Source organism: Phaethon aethereus (genome assembly GCF_964289735.1).
Source record: "Phaethon aethereus genome assembly, chromosome: 1".
NCBI lineage: Eukaryota > Metazoa > Chordata > Aves > Phaethontiformes > Phaethontidae > Phaethon > Phaethon aethereus.
The window spans coordinates 91,147,414-91,164,838 of NC_138575.1; the positions used below are offsets into that span (position 1 = coordinate 91,147,414).

General features: G+C 46.6%; 1 protein-coding gene across 1 annotated transcript; it reads left to right on the forward strand.

Annotated features, from left to right (window-relative positions):
- Positions 1-112: 112 nt before the first annotated feature.
- LOC309416927 (uncharacterized protein) lies at positions 113-16,321 on the forward strand. Its single transcript, XM_082014311.1, has 20 exons — positions 113-282; positions 364-420; positions 2,100-2,137; positions 3,396-3,536; positions 5,101-5,163; positions 6,334-6,454; positions 6,890-6,982; positions 8,012-8,172; positions 9,269-9,354; positions 9,572-9,655; positions 10,844-10,906; positions 11,048-11,125; positions 11,218-11,306; positions 12,080-12,116; positions 13,357-13,505; positions 13,719-13,781; positions 14,106-14,181; positions 14,825-14,909; positions 15,089-15,176; positions 15,743-16,321. Exons 1-20 carry the CDS (start codon positions 130-132, stop codon positions 15,851-15,853), a joined length of 1,836 nt encoding a protein of 611 aa, XP_081870437.1. The 5' UTR covers positions 113-129; the 3' UTR covers positions 15,854-16,321.
- The last annotated feature ends 1,104 nt before the right edge of the window (positions 16,322-17,425 follow it).

Consider the following 17,425-nt stretch of genomic DNA (forward strand, 5'->3'; position numbering starts at 1 on the left):
CAACTCCGGGTGGGGCGCAGGCGCCCTCGGTGCGGGGGCAAGGCCGGCTCGCAGGCGGGGCGAGGCCCGAGCACCGCCCCGGCAGCAGGAGGACTGGGTGCCGCCGCCGGGCTCTGTGGAAGGACTGTCATGGTGCTGCTGCTGCTGCTGCTCTCGCTGCTGCCCGTCGCCGCCGTCTACCTGTGCTGCGTGCGGCGGCACACGGGCAGCGCCGGGGCAGCGCTGCGCCGTCGGGAGCCGGGCCGAGCCGAGGCGCGGGGCCGCAGCCCGCCGCGGGACCCTGTGAGCGCCGGGGAGGGAGCGGGCGGGCGGGGGGCGGCGGGGAGCGGGGCCCGGCGCTCATCACTCGCCTCCTCTCCGCAGTGGGCCCCGCGGCTGTGCGGCTCCGGGCTGCGCCTCTTCGTCCATGTGGCCAACACGGTGAGTGGGGGGCGAGGAGCAGGCTCGCCCCGGCGGGAGTAAACAAGACAATAAAACCCGAGGTTGCTCGGGGAAAGCAACCAATGAGGCCAAAACTGATGGGGGTTTCGGAGGGAGGGGGCCTCGGTGGGAAGGTAAACCCACCTTTGTTGGGAAATTGCAGGGGGGCTGTGGGTCTCTGTGTGCTTTCGCGTTTAGCCTGTGCTTTTGGGTTCTCCCGGTCCCCAGGTGGGATGCTGTGGGGAGAGAGTGAGAGAGAGCTGGCCTCTGGGTGAGGGTGTCGTGAGTGTCTTCGGGCGTGGAGAGCCCGAAGCCAACATCAAACACAGAACACAGCTGCCTCCAAGCTTTCCTCGGACGCGAAGGGATTCGGGTCCTGCAGCCCCCTGAGTGGGGTTTTCAGGAAGGTGCTGAAGGCAGCTGCCCCCCCCAATGCTCTTCCTCGGGTGGGCTTTGGCCTGCCTTTGAGCCTGCAGGTTGATTCCTGCCGAGGCCGGTGTGGAGGGGGCCTGACTGTGGTATGGCAGGGTGCAGGGGGTAGAAAAGCCTGTGTCCCCTCGGCAGTGAGTGCCTTGCGGCATCGCCCGCCCAAACGCAGGTGGATTTTGTTGCTGCTGCTTGGGCGTTCCTTTTGAGCCAGTCTCAAGGTCAGGCACAAAAGTCTCATCTTGGCAGCATGACCTGTTAGAGAGCCTGGCAGCTGGTTGGGCCTGGAGTGAAAGCTAGCAATGGGCTGTGGCTTTATTTATGAGAATACCTTGCAAGTGGCTTTCTTCCAGGATATAACAACCAGAATACCTTTTTATCCTTTGTTTTGTGGCCACCTCTGGTGTGTGGCCCTGGGCTTGTTTTCCTTTCCTGACACATCCCCCTTGGAGGGGGGAGGGCCCGAGGTTCTCAATGTCCTACAGGATTGTCATGTCTTAGATTTAGATGTAGATTAGGGTTGTCAAAAAGAGACTAATTCTTACATAATATGTGAGGCAACATATCACCTCATGGATCTAGGAGTATGGGCCTTGCTTCAGACTTGTACTGTATTTGTACATCCCTTAACAGGTTTTTGAAGTCGATTGCTGAGCTGTTAAGACAGGCTAGAGCAAGGCTGGTCTCTTCGGGACCGCTGATATTGCTATGCTGGGAACCAAGGTATTCAAAGAGTATTTTCAGCTGCCTGCTATCATGGAGTCTTCAGATTTCTCATGCATTTCCAAGTTCGCTCAGTTTACTGCAGGAGCTGGCTGAGTGACAGGAAAGATCCTAACAGTGGGATAAAAAAAAAAAAAAGCTTCTACTTTATTCAATGTTTGCATAATCTGTGGAACATGAAGAAAGTAATGGATGGGAGCTATATGGGTGCCTCTTAACAGTGTTGCAGCCTGCAGCTGCAGACTTTCCAGGCAGAGTCAGGGAGAGAACAAATACATGTTTCTGCAGTAAAGCCAGAAGAATACAACCCTTACTATTATATAAATATAAGGGGGGAGCAGGAAGCATTTCAGGCTGAGTTTGTGGCCTGCAATACAAATGTTTGTGCTGGTTTTTTACCACATAGCATTGCATGCTCTCTAGGGTGCTCTGAAACTGCAGCAATTGTAAGCACATTCAGCATTCCTTGTCTAGTGAGAACGATGTTCCGGTCAAAGTTACTGCAAACCAATGTTTCTGCTTACTTATAGGCTTTCGGACAGATCTGCTTACTGCCGTTCTTAATGAGGTAAGAGTGGGGAGTTTTTTCCCCATCCAAGTTTTTGGCTTTTTTCTAAGGTGCTTGCATTAAACACCACTTACAGGTTATCTGAAGTGACCATTTCTAAGAGAGAAGCTGTATAGCTTTAATGAAGAGCAAGTGAGAATATTTTATCGAAGGTGTTTACTAGATTTTCTTTTTTTTTTATTTCTCTGGTTTGAGTGGTTCTCTGTCAGAAGGGATTAACTGTTTCTCACAGTCAGGCATGTGCATAGAAACTGAATTCACCAGCTTGCCTCTTTGTCTTTCTGTGCTCTTGCTAAAGAGCAGCCTTTCTTTCAAAGATTGTGGATGTGCAAACCTGCTGTGTTTATAACCAGTAGTGGTAAAATAATAGCAGTAGTGGGGAAATGAGGCCAGACATTCAGAGTTTTTTCAGTTCAGTGTTTTTAGTATGTTCTTTTTAAAGACATTCACCATTTTACGTCAGCCTTTTCTCCTTCTCTCTCATTTATGTTTTTGTTTAGGAACTGTGCTTTCAAGTGTACTAAGAGCCACTCAGGTGAGAGGTATCAGGAACCTTAAGCTCACACTTGGCTCGCATAGTTTGCTCGTCATTTGATGAGTCATCTGTGCAGATCCCAGGACACTGAGAAATGTATTAAGCACAATTGGTACCAAGGAATTTTTACTTGGGTTATGGGCTTTTTGAGTGAATCAAACCCAGGCAAGTGTCACTGCTGTTATACAGCAGATCATTCCTTGACATCTATGACAGGGTCTTGATTTCTTTGCTTCATTACGAGTTCCAAGCCCTGGGCTCACGCTGCAGTCCCTGTTGTATTTGGTTGCAAGCAAACTATGTTGAAGCAGGTCGTGGAAGAGTCTGAAGAAGTGTTTGTTTTAACAGGATTAGTGCTTGAATGTATGGTTTATACTACTTTCTCCTTTTCTTTTCCTCACCATTCCCGTCTTTACTGGTCTGTGGGTGCTATGTCTAAAGTGAATCAAAAACTTTCAGCAGTCCTTTCCCAGCTTGGGTTTACGGAGGCTGGCTGGCCTTATGTCAAGAGGTAGGAGGCTTTGTTAAGCACACAGAATAGATTTGATGCTGCCTTTAGGAAAGGTGTGAGAGAGATTATCTTGTAACTGTTGCAACTCCCTGCTGTGAGAGCATACTGCTAAGACAAAATGTTCTGGGGTAAGGTTCCTCTGAACAATCTGAAAAATTAGTCATGATAGAGCTTGCAAACTCCAGCAGTGACTCTCTCTGTCTTTCTCTCAGGCTGAACAACTTCTCGCTCATGCGCTCGCTTGACATTCACGAAGATCCCACGTTTATCCCAGAGGTGGCTGCGGAGGTTATGGAAGAAAAGTCTGAGGCTAAAAGCACTTCAGATATTATCGAGCAGCTGATAGATGCTGGGTCAGTATGTATTGTGTAAGAATGGAGTGGAAAAACACGTGTGTTGGCAGTATTATTATCTAAGTGGGAAGCTGTTGTCAGTAATTTGGATTAAAATATTTTTCCATGCCCAGCTACTTGACAAAACAAATTGTGCTGTCAGTCGTCTTTCCTTTTGTAACTTAGGCATCACCAGTAGTTAGAAGCAATGTGAAGTTTCTACAAGGTTCAGGAAGTCTACTTACTGGGGAGAGACCAAATTCAGCCCTTGCCAGGGCAGTGGTTGCACTATTAGAGCAGATACACTTAGTGGTTGGCTAGTCAGCACATACATCTGTTTAAGTGAGTTTGCAGGTGAGCTCTTTCTTGCCTGTAAGGGATCTCAAAGAGAACACAGGGGTTGCTTGGAGGAGAGGAGGAACACAGGGTATAAAGAAAACAATCCAGAAGAAATTAAGCTTTCTTAATTAGGTTGCTTGCTTAAAAGCCTGTTCAGTTTCTTGATTGCAGCCTGTACTTGATTAAATCATGTTAGATTCCAGGTGAAATGTTACTCAGGCTCGCTTGTCTCACTGAGGTCTGATGCTGAGTTGCGAACAGCTGGGCTGCTATGAATGCTCTCTCCATCTGGTTTTGTTCTTAGTTGTGGGCCTATCCAGTAGTTACTGAAAATGTCTTGATCAGTGTCTCAGAGAGTGGGTTCTCTGTATGTATCTCTGCTTTTAGCAAGGCTATGCTTGCTCCCTGCTTGAGTTCTTAAGCTAGAGCAATGAAAAACTTTCAGCTCCTTCACTTTAGAGGAAGGGATGTATATCCTGCAGGCATTGGTCAGGGTGAGTGCAACCTTCTGGTTCTTGTGTCCCCAGCTCCACCAGTGATATGTTGAGTGTTACAGGGCAGGTTACTGGAGGCTTGCCTCTTCCCTGCATAGCACATTACGATGTCATATGCTGTCCTATTTCAGGATGTGGCTTCTGGTTTGGGTGATGATATGGAGACATCACAGGAGTAGTAATTGTACCTAGCACTTCAGATGATCTTAATGTTCATCCCGTTGTGATGAGAAATGGACTATATTTTATGTGCTAGAGCCATTGATTTAGTTTTTAAGCAGTTTGCTGTTGTGAATCCTTGTGTGTGCTGCATAATCTCTCTTCGCCCTCCTGCACCCCATGTTGTATGTGCTGCTGGCTATTTGTATCGAACTTGGGACAGAGAGCCTGGGAGTAGTTTTATCAGTATATTCTAGCAACTGTGTAATGCTCCCGTGGTGAGTAGCAAAGGTAAACCTGGAATAAATTTTGAACAGTTTAGTGACTGCTGTATTGCAGTTGAAATATGAAGCAACTGGAACATGACAGCAAGACTGACTTCTTATTTCTGTGGCACCCTCAGTGTACCTGGTGTCTTGCATGTGTGCAAGGAGTCTGACAGAGTGTGATACATGTAGGCTACTGGTCCAAATGGTGATTAGCATGTTTACTGAAGTGAGTGATGCCCAACCCGCATTGATACTGAAGTCTGCAGGTCTAAACAGAGGTGGCTTTGATGGTTCACAGTTGCCCCTTTAATCCTTTCTTTCCAGATCTGATTCTGCTAGCAATGGGTTTAACTTCAAAGGGATCAAAGACTACCTGGACTGCTACAGGTAGGTGAAATTGTGCTCTGGGAACAACCTGTCTCGCCTGTTCCCCTGCTGTGAGCTGCTGTTCCACAAGCTCTCAGGCATCTCTTTGTTAGGATTGTCCTTGAGGTACCACTGTTTAGTGTCATGCTTTGCAATCCTTTCCCTCTAATAGAATAATGAAGGAAAGCCAACTGGGGGAGCTGGCACAACTTTTACAAGCCCTGCAAGGATATTTAAATGCTGTTTTCCTTGGCTTATTGTCAGTCTTCTGTCGGAGAGATTTCTACACACCTTGTTTGCCCAAACATGTGAGTGAGAAGGGGAGGAAGGTTCATCCGGATAATGCGAGTTGCACATATTTTGGGCCTCTGAAGTATCCCTGGGTTCCCCAGCTGCTTGTGCTCCTGCAAGCAGTTTGATTACTTTCACCCAGTAAATGTCTCCAGCTTGGGAACAGCTGGAAGGACGTCCCTGACTCCGAGGTTCTGTGAGCTGTTGACTGCTCGGTAACTCCTGATTGGATCTAGGACATGTGCCAGATGTGGAGCACTCAGATAAATCCTCTTGGACTCCTGGCACCTGTTCCTCCAGGGCCACCTCTGCCAGTAGACTGTGGCCTTGGAGCAAAAGGCTGACGCTGCAGTCTGGTGTTATAGGTGCCTCCTGACTCCAAGGCTTTTGTGTCAGCCAAAGATAGATGTGTTTTTGGTGTAACATAGCCTTTGGCCAGGGGGGAGGGAAGGCCTGTTTGTTAGAGGTGGGTTATGACAGTACTGCTGGGAGCCTCTTCTCTGTAAAGTGAGGGCTGTATAAAGGGGGCTGGCCTCTTGGTCTTAGCTCATGATACTGGGAGTTACATAGCTTCAGGCTTTCAGGAGCTTGAGGACTCCCTATGAAGCTGTCAGCTGTCCTTCCCTGTTTATCTGGTGGTTCAGGAATATCTGGGTAACTCTCCTAGCTCCTGCCCCCACTGTAAGGGTTGGGGGCATGCTGTGTAGGCAAATTCTTTTTTTAAGGGAGTCTCCTGTCCTGATGGTGTCAACTGTGTTGAAATTATCACCACACGCAGATTCTTGCCTAGTTCTTGCTTACAGCTGTTGACAGCTGCCATCTTGCTACATGAGAGACAAACCCTGGGCGTGGGTATGGTGTGGGGTGTCTTGTAACAAGGTCCTAACTTCTGTCCTGTAGGAGTGGGAAGCTGACGCCATCTCAGGTAGCAAAGAACATCATTGCCATGCTGGAGGACTGCGACAAATCCACACCCCCACTCAGAGCGATAGTGCAATGGGACCAGGAGCAAATAATGCTGGTAATGTCTGCCTCTGGTAGGAAAGGAGCCTCTGCCACACCAAGAGCAGTAGCATCCATTAGAAGGGGCAGAGGCTCTTCAGCTGATACATTGAACAGAAAAATGTGTATGTTTTTCCTCCCTTCTTGTGCAGAGGACTACAAACAAGTTTGCTTTCCTTCCTGCAAAGAGAAGTAGTGTTAAACCAATCTGTTTCCTGCTGGACAACTATGTTTGAAATGGGACTTCTGTGCTTATGTGGTATCCATAGCATAGATCTTCCAAGTAGTAGTTTCCCATTAGCGTATGGTGGAAAAAGAAAGAAACTTTTACAGGGTGGATTAGTAGCAGCCTGAGAGCACCATTTTTTGGTATCTGTTCTGGTACTGGTAATGACCTTCAGTTCAACTAAGTATATATAAATGTATATGTGGGGTTTTTTTTTCCTCTGTGCAGATGGCTGAGGCCTCCACTGCTCGTTACAGGAATAAATGTACCCTCTCTTATCTGGATGGCATCCCAGTGTGTCTGAAAGAAGAGTTCAAAGTGGTGAGTTTCCTTATCTAGCTGTCGGTTCGTGCTGTAAGTGGTCAACCTGGACAACTCAGTGCGACAAGGTTTGAAGGCCAACTCCTCAGCAGAAGCCTGAGAATATGTTTGTAATAAAGGGTAGTATGTGGGTTTGTAATGAGTAGGATTAACAAGTTTTGCTAGGTCAAGACAGATCTTGGGTACATCAGATGTGTTCCATATCTTGTACCAATCTCTTTAATCCATGGGAAGTAAAGGGTGGGAAACAGTCCCTCTTATGATGAAATGAGAATGTATAAAAGCATCTGTAGTGGTGGGTGTAACTGTCTGTATTTCTCAGACACTGACTCTGCTCCACTGGCAAAGCATCCTCCCCTCCGTACCTTAAAGAACGTACTTGTGTCAGAAATACGCAAGTTACTTTGAAAATCCTTACTCACAAGGAGTTTTGCCTGTGGCCTAAGAACAGTTACCATTAAATACTCCTGGCAGGCCATCAAGCCGTTGTAGGCTCTGCAGAGACCTACCCATAGGATGGGAGTCCTGTTTATATACAGATTCTTCCATTGCTGCATGGAAGTGAAGAGTACTTAGCATACCCTGAAAATGGTATTTTGGCATTCGCCTAATCTTGGTGCCTTGCTTCAAAGCACTGCAGATCTGAAATGCTGCAGCTCTGTCCATACAAAAATGGAAGATATACCTCCTGTGTGCTTGTGGGGCCAAGGCGAATGTTCTGCAGCCTGTGGGCTGCGTTGCTGCAGGGAGACAGACGTTTTGGCCATCTACATGTTTCTGCTCTTCTGTATCATGGTATGAAAAGGACTCCTCTGCATGGGAGAAAGAGCAAATATTGAAGGGTTAAGTGTCCCTCCTAACAGAAACCAACACAGGACAAGTTGAAGTGTGAAGCTTCCTAGCCCTTACCTCTCTGGGTCCTAATGTCTGGGATCTGTTGTGGAGTTGAAGTATGCATGTGAAGCATGCACATGTGCCTGCCAACCTTGCCAGGTTTTAGGATGAATAATAAAGTGTCTTCTTGCTAAGGTACCTTACCATCACCGAGTGGGAACAATCTATCTTGGGACAGAGCCTGAAACAGAAGATGCTACTGTGGCCAAGAAGCTGCGAGAGGCTGGGGCTATCATTATTGGGGTCTCAAACATGCATGAATTAGGGACTGGAACAACTGGATGCAACCCTAATAGGTAAAAATCCCTTTTCCTCTCTCTTCCCCCCAGTCTAGAAAGACCTAAAAGTCTGTCCAGAACTGACAGGGAAGGGTACAGAAAGCATGTGAGAATAAAACTGACAGAAGCACCCTGTGCAGAGAGAACCCTGGGTGTATGAAACCCCAGCATTGTAGTTTTGAGAGTCAGAGTAGCCGTGGAAGCCTTGAAGGCTCCTGAAACCAAAGGAAGGAGAGGATCCAAGTGGTGTCTGCTGAGTAAGGAACTTAGTTTGTCAGGCCTGGAGGTGTGAATGTTTACTGGATGACTGGTAGACAAAAGCGGTGACAGAAAACAAATAAATAGTAATCTAATGCACAGTCACAGTAATGGCTGAAGGCCCAGAACAGTGAGAAAAGGTACAGTCATCTCAGGAGAACATAGTGTTTTTATTTCCTAGCTAAAACAGGTTCACTGGAATTTGCTTTGCTGTTGTGAATTCTTCAGCTATAGCCAAGCTGAGAACTGCTATTCCAGACCGGTGGTCCTCACAGCCTTGATAAGCCATGTGCAGAGCCATGCTTCGTGCACGTGCAGCTGGATGGAACTGGGGCTCCCCCTCAGCTGCAGCAGCGTGCCAGGGCATTTCCTCGCTGTGCGAGATTGGATGGATACCCTGCCGCCTGGCAGGTCTCTTTGATGTCTGGGGACTGTGGTCAAGCTGGAGACTTTCGGTGTTGCTGCTCTGGGATAAAGGGCAGAGCTGGGGATGCTGACTTCTTCACCTGTAAGAATTGCTGGCCACCAGCTGCTCCACCTTTTGGAATTGCATAAGGCACTGTGGCATGCAGTAATGGCACAGTGCTGTCACAGACAGAAGAACTGGAGCAGAATCCTTCCTCTTGCTTTGAGTCTATCTCTTTTGGATAGGCTGCTTACGGTAACAAGAATTTGGACTCTGAGGCAGAAGTCTTTTTTGCATCTTGTTTTCTAGAGTTATAGCACTATCTGGGATGAAATGGTATCTCTTTACTAAGAGATTGGAATCCCTGAGCTGTGTTTCTGGATCTTTTCCTGCCCTGTAGTGCACGTGGTCTTCCTTAGGAAAAGATTCAACACTATTTGTCTGCCTCAGGTACCACAAGATCCCTAGGAATCCCTACAAGCCTAACCACTTCACAGGTGGGAGCTCCAGTGGGTCAGCAGCAGCTGTAGCAGCAGGTAGGTAGTCCTAAAATGGAGTTCAGGGGTGGTGGGAGGAAGGTCCTGAGCCAAAGTACCGCAGGCATTTAGTTTTTATGAGGGGGTTTATAAGCTGAAGGGAACTCTTAGATGAATAAAGCACTCTATGTGCTACCTTGGCTACAGCTGCTTCTAGAATGGACAAGGCAACATGATGTCTCTCTGATCACAGGCCAACGTGTCGGTTTTTTTGTAGGTCTCTGCCCGGTGGCTATTGGCACAGATGGAGGCGGCTCTGTGAGGATTCCTGCTTCGTTCTGTGGTGTGGTGGGGCTGAAAGGTAGAACCCTTTAATTGTAGAGGTGTGTGTGTCTTGTTTGCAGTATCAGGTAGAATGCCACAAACAAGTCCGGTACAGTCCATTTCCTGTCAAGCAAAACTCAACCAGAGAAACCCTCAGAGTCATGTGGGTTGGACTAGCATAGTGGAAGTATTCTCAGTACTGGCTATTGAACAGATGTTCAAAACCACCTAACTTATTTGAGTCAAATGCTAAACAAAATATGCATGCTGCTTCTCTTTCTACCCACTTGTCTTTCTTCAATCTTTCTTCTCTGCTGGGAAGTGTTCTCAACATAGTTGGGTATCTGTAGTGAGCTGGTGAAAAGCATCTCCACTCACGATGGTTTCCCATCATCCCAATTATATGGAGAGGCTGATGCTGCTCAGATTTGTATCTGGTAAGTTAAACCTGGTAATAGGCTTGTATGAAAGCAGGATGTAGCCATTCCCTCTTATCTCAGTGTTACAAGAAGTAGCAATGCAGTTTTTTCAGTAAGAATTAATGTAATCAAGGGGAATGTGCAGAGGACGTAAGAAATGCACAGGGCAGTGTCTACAGCATGGAAAGAGGTGAGGCAGGATTGTCGCTTGGAAGAAATGCCGGCTTTTGGGAATGGTTTGTCATGCCAAAAGATCTCACCTGCTTCATCTGAGAGGAGATACTTAGGCATTACTCTGTTTTTCCATCCTTCACATGTGATCAACTTGATTAATCTTGATTTGTCTGAGGAAGATAATGATAATTACAAAAATGTAACTGATCAGAAAGGTGATACAAGTACTTGAAGAAGACAACTGGTGTTAGACATGAAGTCTCACCAGTGAAGTGGGTGGGATCTCCCAGGGGGTGGTATCTCCTGCTGTTGATAATCCCACTCCTGCCTCACCATCCTCCTTACTGTAGATGCTGCTTCTGCATATTTAAATGCATGTATTTCAAAATGTTCCTGCACATATTTCCCCTCAACTAAGTAATTTCTTATGGGGGGGAAACAGTTTCACTATTTTTTGAATGCATCTGTTTCACCAGGGTACTGAAAGATGGGTGACTGGGCTCTGAAATGGCAGACATAGAAGTGGCTGACAGGGGTGTGTTGCTTACTGACTGGGTGCACCAGAGCCAGCTAGGTCAGATCTTATCAGCAACTGCTGATACTTAGCTAACTGCCCATTTCTTTTTCTCTAGGTACCTTTGGGCGCATCAGTTCTCATGGCAGCTTGCCACTCTCCTACTCCACAGTCAGTGTAGGTAAGAGGACTTGTGCTCCACTTCAGGGACCTTGCTGTGTGGTGTTCTCACAGGGGAGGCAATCTGTGCTTACACAAGTCCTTGGGAGGAAGGTACTGTTTACCCCTTGTCACATGTTTATAACTGATCTCTCTTTTACAGGCCCTATCTGTACCTCGGTGGCAGATGCAGCCATTGTTTACAGCATCCTTGCTGAGCCAGATCCGCTCTATCCATATGGTAGGTGAGCCTTCTTCCTCCCTGATCACAGGTGCTCTGCCTCCCTAGAGACATCCTAGATAAAATGAGGAACTCTTGTTTGTTCCCTGCAGGACTAAAACAGCCCAAAGCAACCCTGTCTGGTATGTGTGCTCCTGACCTGAAAGGCTTAAAACTGGGAGTGGACTGGACATTTTTTAAGGTGCTTGTTCTACCCATCTCTCTCTGAAGCTTTGCAAAATGAGATTTTGAAGGAATTCAGTACATTCACTGTTCTCTTGCCTGTCATAATTAGAGCTTCTCATATTTAGTCCTATAATTGGAAGAGAATATAGCCTGGGTGAAAACATCAACAGCGATAGATTTCACACACCTCCCCCCGCGCCCCCCCCCCCCCCCCCGGCCAAGGCAGCCTTTTGAGTAAGAGCCAGTTGGAGGCATGAGGAAAGGGTAACAACTGTACAATTGATGGCCGTATGCTTCCTCATACTGCTGTTTCTATTGGAAGCAATGCTTCTGAACTGATTACAAAAGGCAGTTAGTTTAAAAACAAATGAGGAAAATTAGTGTATCCATTTGGGGACAGTGCTGTAGCTGCTGAGTGGTATTTCATCATTCCAGTGTAGAAACTGGGCTTGCAAGCTAGTACTGCTTGCCAATTGTAATGTAACCCCACAAATGTGCTCAGAATTTCTTCCCTGGAGGAAAACAAGGACTCTCTCTGTCTCTGCCCCAGTGCAGAGGAGGAATATCCTCTCCTGGAAAAGACAACCCTTCCTTTTCCATAGGGGTGTGACCTGCAAGCTGTTCTCTTGGAGCAGGTGGCCTAAGGCAGTCCTGAAGGGCTTTGTTTCACTACCATTAGGGACAGGAACATGGAAAGCTCCATGAGGACCTAAGTCCTGGTGAGTGTGCTCACCAAGGAGAGGAAGGCAGTTATGAAAGTTTACTTAATTCTTTCCTCTTCTTCTCTAGGCATGTGATGCTGAAGTCCTGTCCATCTGTGAGAAAGGTAAAGAGGAAGAGTCTCTTATTCTGCCTGATGTCATGGTATCACTTGGTGTTCCTCTTCTGTAAGCATTAAAAAGATCTTGCCTGAAGTCGTTGAAGACAGATGCTTAAAGATGTCTGTCTGGACAAACAGCAGCAGCTTTGTATTAGCCAAGCCCTCCTGACTGCTGAGGGTTAAAAAGCTCAGCAGTTCTAGGCTTGTCAGTTTACAATGGAAGAATGCAGTCCAGTGTGCTGTATAAAGACAGATCTGTGCTCAGTAATATTTACTCTGCAAGCTTTAATGGTAAAAGACTTTTAAGGGAGGGACTTGTTTCACAACATAATTGTTCAGTAGGACAGACAGGGCTAGATCTCTGATGTATCCAGTCCTCTGGTATTTCCTTGAAATCAGCCAAATTGTGCCTTTAGCGTGGCTTTGTCAGACTTTAGACTAAGCAAAATTGACCTTGGCGAGCACTTGGGAGTGGGGGAGAAAACCTCTACAATGCCTGGTATAGTTGTCCTCCTGTGCACTGGAGCTGAGATAGTTCACAATATTCAGGCTTTGTTTGCCTGGATTTTCTTCAGCCTCCTCATTTCCATAGACATGCTTCTACATGTGTAGAATTTTTTTAGGAGAGAAGCACCGTAAGCCAGTGAAATAGGCAAGCTTGGGTATTTATGAAGAAGTAGGGGTCAAAGAAAGAAGGGGGCTCTTTTTAGACTGTAGAAGATTCACTTTTCCCAAAGTCTTAGTGTCTGACCTTGCTAAAGTGCATTGGGATTTAGTGAACCTGTACTGTTGACCCGGTCTCTTGAGTATCCCCCAGGTTTCTCTACCATCACAGTTCACAAGAGGTTTTGAATGGGAATCTCGTGATGCTAAATAATCACTTCATGCTGGTAGAATATTGGTCATGTCAAGCACTCAGGAAGCATTGTCAGTCCACCTTTACTCTTTGTGTTAACTGGGGGGCTAGAGGGAGGACATGAACTTGCCCGAAATGTAGTAAGTTAGGAACCTGCTTGTAAGCCCCTTCCCCTGCCCTGATGGAGTACTGAGATCTAGTTAGGCTGAAAGCTTTTACCTACAAGAAGCAGCTGCAGCAGTCTCCATGCCACATGGTGCACCGAAGGTGCTTGCCTTGCAATGGCCTACGGGGTCTCTAATTTCTCAAGGGGGTGGGGAATTGCAGTCCTCCTATGAAGTTTGGTGAACTCAAGGATGCTGTCTGTGCTTTACCTGTTCTGTAACGCAGCTGTGGAGCACCTGCAGAGTTTGGGAGCCAGTGTGGTTGAAGTGTCTCTTCCAGAGATGGAGGAAATGCGAGTAGCACATGTCATCTGCATTCTCAGTGAGATGAGGGACTTCTTGCAACCAGACTTCAATAAACATTTCCAGGAAATGGTAAGTAGCAGCAGCTTGGATCAGTGGCAGTACTTGTCCTGGCTGATACAGAACAAGTGTCATGTCAGTGAGAAACCTGAGGCTCTCCTGCTTTTTCTATGACAAACCACCTATTGGGTGACTACTGATACAGGCAAGCAGACCTGAAAGAGAACTCCTGGGCTGTCACATTCAGTGTCTTGCAAGTAGAGCCATGATCCTTTTCTCTTTTAGAATTTGGACACTCGGGCTAACCTGGCCTTGGCTTCCCAGTTCACAGCTCTGGATTATATTACGGTAAGGAACATACTGTGGTGAAGGCTGAAGGGAGGCACCTAGTGAAATTGTAGAGGTGGGGCAGGGGATTCTCTTAACCTCCTCATACACATGGAAAGATAATCACCCAACTGTACTTACCCTCTGCTATGAAAGCATGCTGAATAGTGGGGGACCATAGAGGACATGCCATGTGGACTGGTGTCCTGCATGTTGATTCCAAACTGCAGGAATGGTGTAGTCTTTTGCAAAGGCATAGGCTCTGATGGGCAGAGTCTGTCATCATCGAACATGATCCTCATGAGCCAAGAAAGCCCAGTCAGACACTAGTCTCTCTGCTTGCAGGCAAATCGACAGAGAACTAGGAGCATGAGATTTTTGCGAGAGATCTTCACTACTGTGAACTGCATCCTTACACCAGGTATTGGCAGCCATGGCCCAAGAGCTGCTCCCCCACCAGCTCTGTGGTGCCTTTTAAGAACAGTCACTCCATTAACTATCCCTTCCCAATTTTAAGAGCATGACTTTTGTGCAAAGACTTCGCTGTGCCTCAAGCCTTTAGAAGAAAATGCAGCCTGGTTAGAAAGACTGCTGTGTATTTCTAGACCTACTGCCTATATCCACGGCAGTGAGAAACTCCTTGGTACTTGACACAGGAACTGCAGAGCCAGCACATCTACACCGGAGGGACTGGACATCTACTTATATATGAAGATATGTTCTTGCTTTAAATAGAAACTGAATGCTTAATTCATAAATCCTAGTGACTTGATTGCGTTCCAGGAGCGTGAGTTTGCATCAGTGATATATGTCAAACATGTGGCTTTAATGAACTGAGCTGTTCCTTGAAGATTGCCTACTGCCTGACTCTTCTTTTGCTCTTTAAGCACTGGATCAGGTTGCCCAGGGAGGCTGTGGAATCTCTATCCCTGGGGACATTCAGAAGCCATTTAGACATGGTCCTGGGCAACCTGCTCTAGCTGACTGTCCTTGAGACAGAGGGTTAGACAAGATGACCTCCCGAAGTCCCTTTCAATCTCAATCATTCTGTGATTCCTCCACAGCTGTTGCTTCCACTGCCCCAAGAATCTATGAATCTGACCTCTTGACTGGGAGCAGCGATTTGTCCCTCACAGTCCGGTCTATGAGGTAAGAATGCTGCTTGCGCTACGGAAGCAAAAGTTTGGGAACAGTTGGAGACTAGCTGCACTAACTGAAGGAGCTCAGGCTGTAGAGCAGGAGAGATTGAACCTAGCTGCCTGTCCCCAAAAAAGGATGACACTGCTGCTGTCCCAAGGCAGGAATGTCGACAACAGCTTTTCCCCCAGGTTCATGCAGCTTGGTAACTTCACCGGGATTCCAGGCCTTGTGGTCCCCATTGGATATTCTACTGCTGGGCTTCCTATCAGCTTCCAGGTGAGTATTGGCTCTTTGTGAATGCTGGGTCACAAAATCCACAGCTGGCTTTGTCCTGAACCACTATAACCAGGTTCCTGCTGTTCCACACAGCACACTTAAGGAGTTCGCAGGTTCTGGTAATAAAACTTTAACTTGTGACTGAAGAGACTTGCTTCAGAGTGAATGACAGAGGGACTCTTCAGGTATCTGGGAGATTGATTTCTCTGCCTTCCTGTCTACTTGCATCAGTACCCACTATTTGTCACTACTCTTTCTTCTCTTTTCCTTATTTCTCAGTTCTCTAGCTTTAAGTCCTTTCTTCTTCTTCTCCCTCTTGAAATGGGTCTCATGTAAATGAAAGGTCCACGTCTTCTAATTACAAGCCACACAGCTTCCTTTATCCCAAATGCAATGAAGCTATACTTACTGTGGTAAAAGGGAGAAGCATGTGTCCTTTTGGTGCTGTTGAGGGGGAAAAAATTTAGTTATGCTTTACGGGGCTTTCAAGAGCATTTGTGTGTGATGATGCTACTTTTTTTTTTTTCCCCTCCTCCTTTCTCTCTGCCTTTCTCATCTTCTCCCAGGTCATGGCAAAATGGTGGGATGAAGCTGTGCTTCTGAGGATTGGCCTGAAACTAGAGCAGTTTCGTTACCAGACAAAAAAACCATCCATTTATTATGACATCCTTGCATGACGGCGTGACCAAGATGAGGAATATGTTGTCTTTTTTTTTTTTTTCCCTAGTCTGACCTGACCAAGTACTAGAGTGGACTTGTTTTCAATGTTCATCTGCATAAGGCTTAATTGCAGACCCACTTGAGGAATGGGGAGGAACACTGATCTAAGAGGCACTGATGCTGAGCAGACATCATTTCTGCTCCCTGTTGTTGGATGGTCCAGTTTATACTAGTTCCTCACCAAAAGGGGAAGCTGCAACTATCTTCTGCAACTTCTTCCCATGTCGGGGTCCTGTGTAAAGACGGAAGACAACTGCATCTACGCGACTGCATGCAGGCAGTTCATACTACTGTGCACAGAAAGGTACAATCCCAGACCTTAAATATTCTCACAGAACTCCTCCAGCTCCAGGATATGACAAAGGTACTGCTTTGAGGGGGAGGCAGCTTTCCTTAAGAAATAACACATAGCTCCCTTGACATGAGGAGGATCTTAACACACCTGGAATTAGGTAGCCCCTTAGTCCCTCAGAGCAAAATAGAAAGCCTATAGCTATGGAACTGTTGCTGTGCTTCTGTTCCTTATGCTGCAAACAGTGTAAGGTCAGTCTAACTGCTGCACAAAGTATGGGTGTGCTCACTGCATGAGCAGTCTTAGCTACCTTCAGCCTTAAAAGCAAGGGGAGGAAAAAGCAGAGCACAAACCCTCATGAACTCTGTCACTGAAGGGCCTGGTTCAGGCTTTCTTTTGCATTGTTGGTGAACATCTCTATTTCCCAAGCTAAGCTTTGGAGAGCCTCTTTTCTCCCACTGGTTGCTTAAACATAAGCCTACTATCATTTTGGTGTGCAAATAGAAGCAGCTACCTGTAGTAATGCTGGGAAATACCACTTAAGGAAAGGGGTGCACACCAGCTATTATAAACAGATGAAATTCATGTGGTACTGAAAGTAGGAAACACTACTGACCTATTCCAAGGGTTGAAGCTGGGGGCAAGAAAGGTATTGCACATAGCCATGCACAGCAAAGAGCCTGCTCTACATAAGCAGCCAACCCCAACTTACTCAAAATGTACTTTCTGAAGTAATCAAGGTAGAATTAAGACATGGATTAAAGATAAGGATATGCTACATAAAGCATGACATCACAGGAGGAAGTGCTAGAGGCTATACTCATACAAGAAGAGGCTCTCAGTGAAACACAGTACTGTTGCTTAAAGTACTTGTGTTCTGCCAGCACCACAAGACCCACATCTAAGATAAGGCCTAGGAGTAACCACAGCTGAGCATTTAGGTTTATTTCGAAGTAGCTTGGGGTTAATACTCGGAGGCATCTCCAAGTATCCTGGGTTTATGATCAGGCTGCTGGAGAAGCTGCCCTACAGCCAGAAGCAGAGCAGATCACCATATTCTTAGTTAGCTTGGAAGGAAAGAAGGAACAGAAAGTAGTTGCAGTTTCTCCCAAACTTGGTACGGTTTGTTTTTGTGTTGGGTTTTTTTCCTCATACATATCTGCTCTTTAAACAGAGACAGCACTTTACTAATGGCTAAAGTTAAATCAGATGGCATCTGAATGGAAGAACATTGCAT

Bases quoted from the DNA above. Each gene is read 5' to 3' on its own strand.
- LOC309416927 (XM_082014311.1), top strand. From the start codon at position 130: ATGGTGCTGCTGCTGCTGCTGCTCTCGCTGCTGCCCGTCGCCGCCGTC. The intron at 421-2,099 runs GTGAGTGGGGGG...GCTTACTTATAG, and splicing joins TCGTCCATGTGGCCAACACG to GCTTTCGGACAGATCTGCTT. The intron at 11,307-12,079 runs GTGCTTGTTCTA...CTTCTTCTCTAG, and splicing joins TGGACTGGACATTTTTTAAG to GCATGTGATGCTGAAGTCCT.